Raw genomic sequence first — 7,703 nt, 5'->3', positions numbered from 1 at the left:
GCCACCCAGAGGATGCCATGAGAAGAGCCCAGCCTCACTTCTGTGTATTCCTGCCAAGGATGCATGACCCAATCCAACCAAGAAACAGCAGAAAAGCCTTAGGACGCGTCACAGCATAACTGGTCTGTGGTCTTCAAAATGTTAAAGACATAGTCAAGAAAAAGAAACCTGGAGAATTAGCCAATTGAAGGAAACTAAGAAAACATGACAAGCAAATACAACATGTGATTCTGAATTCTCTTTTTATTATGAAGGCCTTCTGGGGGCGGTGATGAAATTGATGGATCTGAAGATCAGGTGGCAGGAATGCATCAGTGTCAGCTTCTGGAGTTGGATGGTGCTTTGAGGTTATGTGGGAATACCACACGGAAAGATTCAGGGCCACTGGGCACGATGTTGGCAATATACCCTCAAACTGTTCATAAAAAACAAAAGGCCTTTGTACTGTGCTTGCAAACTTGGGGAGAGATTAAGATTATTCCAAAGTCTTTCAAAGTGGGAATAGACTTATATTTTAGCAAGAAGAGAGGAGTAAGTAAAATGTGGTGTGTCAAATGGTTATAGGCTTGAGCCCTGGGGCACTCCTACAGTTAGAAATTAAATATCAGAGAGAGAGCCAGCCAAGAAGGACAGAGAAGGAGCAATCTGTGAAGCAGGATGTAAGGGAGGAGAAGCTGAGGGAGAGAAAGTTTTCTGTAGCAGGAAGTGGTTCACTTTGTCAGGTGCTGCTGAGAGATCCAGTAAGAGGAACAGAGAAGAGCTGATGGCTAGAGGCCCAGGAGTCCTGGGCGGAGTCATGGAGGAGCGGTTTTAGCTGAGTGAGGCTGGCAGCCAGGTGAAGAAGGGTTGAGAAGAGAGGGAGAGGTGAGGACTGGGGCTGGTGAGTAGAGATGTCTCATCCCCAAAGTCGTGCCGTGAAAGGGAGCAGAGAATGATGTCGGTGTTGGAGGGTGTTGGAGCGTGAGTGAAGAGCTCTTTGTAAGACAGGAGGTTACCAGGGCTGTTTGTACAATGACGGGGGTGATCCAGCAAAGAGGGAGAAACCAAGGATGCAGGAAACGCTCAGCCTAACTTGGAGGAGTGAGAGGGATGCGGTGAAGATTGCATGAGGAGACACTGTCGTTGGCAGGAGCAGAGGAAGGGCGGATGGCCAGGGGAAGGTGTGGCCCCTGTTAGGTGGTGAGGAGGGAGAATTTCCTGTGAGGCTGGTTCCTCTCTCTCAGTGCTCTTTGAGGCCAGGTCACCTACTGAGCGCAGAGAGGGGTGGGAGGTGAATGGTCGGGCGTGTATGCTGGGCTCCGAGGAGAGAGAAAGAGAAGTAAAGTAGTCATTTTGGAGAGTGGGGACACCACAAGAAGGATTGCAGAGAAGTGACCAAGGTAGATGGCCAGGCCAACTGGAGGGCCCACGTGCGATCTCTGGGTTAGAATTTAAAGTGAGAGCTCTCAGCACGCTTGTGGATTTTTCTCCAGCAACAGCCAGCTGTTTGGGTACAGGTGAGGATATAGAAACGACTGAGAGTCAAATCTTTTTTTTTCAAATATATGTATATTTGTCTTCAGAGACACCAGATGGGTCTAAACAAAGAAAGACAAGGTATGAGTTGCAAGGCCTTTAATGATACTGTTTCTGTTGTATACAACATGCATAATTTCACACCCATGGTTAATTAGGAATTATTTCAGTAGTGGTGAACTCATCTGCCCCAGATTTAGTCATAACGCTTGATTCTAAGCTAGTGAAATCGAGAAACAGCAGCAGCTCGTCCAGTCCTTCTTTACATTGCTCCAAGATCACCGAGATGCATAAAAGAGTTCTTTAAAGGGTTAAAGAGATGGCTATATAAATGTGAGTTTATGTTTGAAGCTGTTTAAAAGCAATGTTTCTAAGAGATCCTTTCAACCAAAGGTCACACTTTGTGAAAACACCATTCTTTATTCAGGCTGTCTCCATTTTTAGCCATTTGGTATTCTGCTACTTTTTAAATATAATATTGCCCAAGAAAGAGTGGTTGGGATTACTGTTTTTGGAGATGACAGAACAGACGAGGGCGTCAGATGTCTGCACAGCTGGGATTTTGCCTAAATCAGTTTGTTTTCAGATAGTCTGTTGTTATTGACCATTTTTATATCTATTTTTGTTGATGATTGGGATGGACTTGTATCACTCAAGATTAAGTGTGGGTTATATTTTTGGTTAAGAACCGAATGTACTGGAGATGTATTTGATAACCAAGATTTTAGATAAATTGTCACCAGCATTAGTTCTATTCGCAAACTGAAAAAACTGTAGACTTCCTATGAAGTAAACACATTAGTCAACATTAAGCCTCTTAGAAGAAAGAACACATTTTCCTCTCCCTTCTGTAAAAACCTTATTTGTTTGAAAGAATGGTAGTGTGACCTTTCACTCAACTACGACTCCCTTAATGTGAAAAAGACAAGATGAGCTGAAGAAGGACACCTCCTCAGTTACACTCTGCAACCCTTGACATACTGAGTGAGGTCGCGGTTCTGACAACGATTTCTCCACGCCACCCTGCAGAGAAAGGTGAAAAAAATGGGCATAAGGTTAAAACGCATCTTCACTGTAATATGCATACTTCACATCCTTGGGGAGAACGGAATAGTTTATCAGTACACGCAGCACGGGCTATGGATGGATCCAGCTCGTGCTGTTTATTACACGGGGATCCATATCCCAAGTGCCTCTCTTCTCCCCAAAGCCCTCGCTGGAGCACAGAATGCTGGAGCATAGCATGTTGGGTGTGTGCATTTCCCCAGGGCGACTGCCAAGTGCCTTCCACGTTTACCTAATTCCAAAAATAACTTCAAGACACAACAAGGAACTAGTAGAGTGTGGAGAAGCTTACAACTCTAGACAATCCCCTAAAATAAAGTGAGGGTGGAGAGTGGGATTCCGAACCAGTTGAAGTGGATTCTTTCCAGTGACAGGCTGTTTGCGCCAAGTCGAGAGCCTCAGTCTTCAGCTCTCAGCCGCGTGCTGTGGTTTCTGAACTTCCCCTCCCACTTCTCTCCTAACAGAAAGGGGAAAGAGCTTTCCCCGCTAATGCTGAGACGCACCATGCTCGGATGCCCTGTGGGTCACTGACCACCCGCTTTGCACACGCCACGGCTTGAGTGATGTCATCTTGCAGCAGAGCTGAAAAAGAGGTGTGAGGCGTGAAAACCACTGTCATAGAAATTTCATTTTAAGCTCAGGTTGCCAGCTTTGTTCTCTCAGGCTGAGGGAGGCGCATGAACATTATTTTCCAAGAGTCCACGTATGTGTGAATGTTGGGGGAAAACTGTTTTCATTTCATCTGATTTGGCATGAAATAAAGCATTCTGTTTCTCCTTTACCAAAGTCTTTGGAAGCTCTGGAATTATTAACTAATGTGATAGAAGGTTCTCTTTGTACAGGCAGTGTAAAAAAAACGGCCTAGCAATTTTTTAATCAGCCATTCGACTACTGGAAATTTATCGTAAAGAAATAATGAGAAATGCACCTAAAGATGTATGCACAAGGCCTTTTATAGCAATTAATAAAAGGGGAAAATGGAAACAACCTGAGTGCTTAACAGTAAGAGTTGGATCAATAAATTATAGAATATTTATATAGTGCGATTCTATTCATCCTTTAAAAAGAATACAGATTTGCATGTGTTCACATAGAAATAACTTTGTGTGATAAGGAGCAAATTGTACAGCAGTATATATAGTATAATTTCATTCACGTTTGTGAGTACATACGTGCATGACACAGCTCTACATTCATAGACAGTATTGATGCATATCCTGTATATAACAAAAGTATATACCAAAATATATACCAGTGCTCATAAATCTCTGAGTAATAAGAATTTTTATGTAATGACCAATACATTCAATATTCAAGAATTCAATATTATTATATAATGCAACGTATTTTTAAAAAATTAACCAGGTACAAAAGAATATTCTAAGACTAATCTTCTATATTAGGAATTTTAACAATATCAGTTTTGCAGTACTTCTCCAATATTTTATGCTCTAAAGATTCTACATGTTATTTCCAGTTTTATAGGAGTTCAAAAGAATATTTGTTTCACCTCAACTTAACAAATCCGTAAATTAACTTGTTAGGTATGAAAATGATTATATAGAAAGTGTACTTTTTGGAGATGCAAAGTAAAGAATTTAGAAACGAAATGTCATCATGTTCCCAATTCACCTTAAAATCACTCAGCGAAAAATATACACATATACACAAAAGAAGTAAATATGAGTAAATGTTAACCACTTTTAAATTACTTGATGGGCATATGACTGCTTCTTATACTAATGTCTCTCAATTTCTACATAATAAGAGCATTTCATAATAAAAAGTTAAAAACAATTTAAAAGAAAGACCATACAACCAAATTATCCTAGACCTCCCCAGAGTAAGCGGGAGGAATGACATTGTTCCTGATGAAACATCACTAAGTCTGTGCCCAATAAATTAACAGGTCATCCCAGAAACTTTTGTACGTTAGAAAACAGCACTGTCCTATGAAACCAGCTCTCTGATTTCTCACTAGGGAATTGTTAGGAGGAGAATAGTGTTTCCAGAGGTCGAGATGGAGTTTCTCCAGGTCCTTGATGGACCCGTCCAGACTGTTTTGTTGGCCTGGACTCTCTGTCCCTGTGAGAATAACCACATGGGTCCTGTGCCGTACTTGCATGTTATCTGGCTTACCGCTGCAGGGAATCCGACAGGCATTCACTGCTCGTGGGGTTTTGCCATCATCGCACCAGTAGCGGCTGTTGATCTGAAATATCCCATAATCAGTGCTTTTACTTCCAGGATTGTAGTTTGTAGCTCGTGTGTTGTAATTACTTTCCCATCTGGCCAAACAGACCCCTGAAAAGAATTTATTTTTATTAATCAACAGGAACACTACATGACACCTCACACCACAATCAGTGCTATTTGGCTAATTCCTCTTCACTGAAGACTTCCTTTATAAGTATAAAGATGTCTTTTACTTGTATAGTATTTTAACACTTCCGTGTTAAAGGGCCCTGAAGAGAATCCTTTGGTTAGCAAGAAACTTTGTAGTACTAATGAAGCAAGAAAACATACTTTTAAAAATATTAAAATAGCTGTTTCTGCCATTACTTCCTACCCTTCCCCTCTTCCCATCCCTGGGGCAAGATTCAGCCTAGAATATAAAATCCACAGAGTTGTTGAGTGCTTTTTGTCATTAATAGCAGATACGTATGTATTAAGAAAAGTAAGCATTTTCTGGGAGATAGGAATTTTCTTATGCTACCTAAAGATGAATATGGGTATCAATTTAGAATCTGGGAAACAAGAGTTATAGACTAAGAAATAGTATTCCATCCACCCATCCATTGGTCCATCCATGCATCCCTCCACTCATCCCTCTACCATCCATCCCTCCATCCCTCCCTCCATCCATCCCTCCCTCCACCATCCATCCCTCCCTCCACCATCCATCCCTCCCTCTACCATCTATCTCTCAGTCCATCCCTCCATCTCTCCCTCCCTCCATCCATACCTCCCTCCCACCATCCATCACTCCCTCCCTCCATCCATCCCTCCCTCCACCATCCATCCCTCCTTCCCTCCCTCCATCCATCCACTCATTCATTCAAAAATAGTTATTGAGGGGAAACGTTTGAATTTCATTGAAAAATACAGTGATTACATTGACAAATATGGACTAAAATATAAAGTGACTTTTACTCAGAGCACATCTTAAATTGTGTGGAGGAAACTGAAAAATAATCAACTAGAGTGGAAAGGAATAATAACAGATCATTTATGCTGTTTGCAGGGATCCTTATAAAAACAGTGATTGAGGAGAAATAGATTCCTACTGCCCCTGCATTGAGAGTTCAACATAACTTTTAAAAATTTTGCTGTTAAAAACCCACATCATGGCAGGGAATTAAAAAAGAGAAAAACACTGCATTACTCTAGGCTCGCAGAATGCAAGTTCCAACTGGGAAATAGCTGGAGTGAAGTACTAAGGACTTGATGGAGATATCCCCAGGCCTCAGATGTGTCCATCAGTCAGCTGCATGCACCGCTGTCTGAGGCAATGGGCAAATCTGGTGAAACTAGGAGAGTAGAGGAGGTCCTGGTTTACTGGAATGACATAGAATTTTGCCCTCCGGTGCCCTCATTCCTTCCTCTGGCACATCTGGTTCTAATGGAACAAGCCGATGTTTAACCATTGTAACTATACAAACCCTCAAAGAAATAGAACGGTCTGCTCGCTCCAAGCTCCTGTCTTATTACTCATCCTCTCTGAGGGTCCTTCCCACGTCGGGCTAGCTCTCTGGGAGCGTGAAGAAGAGTGAACTTACAGTTTGGCAGGCTGACTCCCCTAAAGCCGTCCAGTCCAAGTCTTTTCAGCGTTCTGGCCAGCTCACATCTTTCAAAGACCTTGCCCTGGACAGTGACAGACAGCAGGAGAAGCCCCAGAGTCAGGAGAACCTTCATGGTGACTGCGAAGCCAGACCTCTAGGCTGACCAGGGAGCAGGAGAGAGTATTTAAGGTCTTCTGACTTCCTTCTCGCCCTCATGGTTTGGGGCTCCACCCTTCCAGATGTGTCAAAAACAGGAGCTATTTATCGGTCCAATGACTGTAAAGGCTTTTCTTTTGTTTGAAGAGAGAGATTCTGACATCCTAAGAACAAACCCACAGGAAAATGATGAAATGACATTGTTGAAAGACTTGGCTCGGGAAGAATTGGGAGTGGCCCTGTTACCAAGGTGGGAACTTTCCTGTTTCAATATGCATTTGAGCAACTATAAAGAAAACAAACGAACATTTTACACAACTGGGAATGAGCTCCGATCTTTGACAACATTCATCTTCATTAAATTGTTTCCGTGCACTCTCTATGTGTGTTCAAATTTTCACTTAACATTATTTTGTATACACTTTCCGCAAGAACGTGACACATTGCCTGTCATTTTAATAGGTTTATAGCACTCACCATGTTGCTCAGCCAGGTTCCTCCCATATCTTTTTTGTTACTCTTGTAAATTTTTCATTTATTAAATCCATGTTTACTGCTTTAAATAAGCCTCATGTGAACAACGTTCCTAACTCCTTTTCTGCAACGCCTTACCCCACATTTCCGTGTTCGAACATAAGTGTCATTAGAACTTATTACTTAGAACTTAGAACTTACTTAGAACGTGAGTAATCAAACCCACAGAAGAGTCGCAGAAACTGCCACCCCAATTCTGCTCCTTTAGCCTATGGATTATTTTGAGCTGAAGGCAACTGAGGTGAAGCAGATTCAAGAAAAGCCCACTTTCCTCCCCCTATTTGAATGAAAGCAGAACATCAATTGTACAGAAGTTAACCACTGACAACCCTAGACCCTTCTCAGCCCTGAGATGGCACCAGAGGACTCTGCATAAATGACTTTCCTGACCGGCTATTATCTTTGATTAGGCACCCATATATTTACCATCCTGTAGTTTGCCGCCCTTGGAACCTAAATTTCTTTGCCTCTGTCCTACACTCCACTAAAAATGTGCAATAGTCTCCCCTTTTCCATGGGAGACATGTTCCAAGACCCCCACTGGATGCCTGACACCGTGAATAGTACCCAAACTTATATATACTATGGTTGTTCTATACATAAATACCTATGATATAATTTATCAGTTAAGCACCCTAAGAGATTAACAAC

The 7,703-nt window shown here is 42.1% G+C and overlaps 1 protein-coding gene across 1 annotated transcript; it reads right to left on the bottom strand.

Moving 5' to 3' along the window:
• Positions 1-1,599: 1,599 nt before the first annotated feature.
• On the bottom strand, positions 1,600-6,706 carry LYZ (lysozyme). The gene is made up of 4 exons (XM_014858587.3): positions 6,360-6,706; positions 4,720-4,884; positions 3,084-3,162; positions 1,600-2,538 (listed from the first exon to the last, which is right to left on the bottom strand). The coding sequence occupies exons 1-4, from the start codon at positions 6,493-6,495 to the stop codon at positions 2,472-2,474; spliced, it is 447 nt and encodes a 148-aa protein (XP_014714073.1). The 5' UTR covers positions 6,496-6,706; the 3' UTR covers positions 1,600-2,471.
• Positions 6,707-7,703: the final 997 nt, after the last annotated feature.

Source organism: Equus asinus, chromosome 22, assembly GCF_041296235.1.
Source record: "Equus asinus isolate D_3611 breed Donkey chromosome 22, EquAss-T2T_v2, whole genome shotgun sequence".
NCBI classification, from domain to species: Eukaryota; Metazoa; Chordata; class Mammalia; order Perissodactyla; family Equidae; genus Equus; species Equus asinus.
This window is presented reverse-complemented; position numbering and strand designations above follow the sequence as displayed.

Bases quoted from the DNA above. Each gene is read 5' to 3' on its own strand.
- LYZ (XM_014858587.3), bottom strand. From the start codon at position 6,495: ATGAAGGTTCTCCTGACTCTGGGGCTTCTCCTGCTGTCTGTCACTGTC. The intron at 4,885-6,359 runs GTAAGTTCACTC...AATTCTTTTCAG, and splicing joins GGGAGTCAGCCTGCCAAACT to GGGTCTGTTTGGCCAGATGG. The intron at 3,163-4,719 runs GTAAGCCAGATA...CCTCTTTTTCAG, and splicing joins CTGTCGGATTCCCTGCAGCG to CTCTGCTGCAAGATGACATC.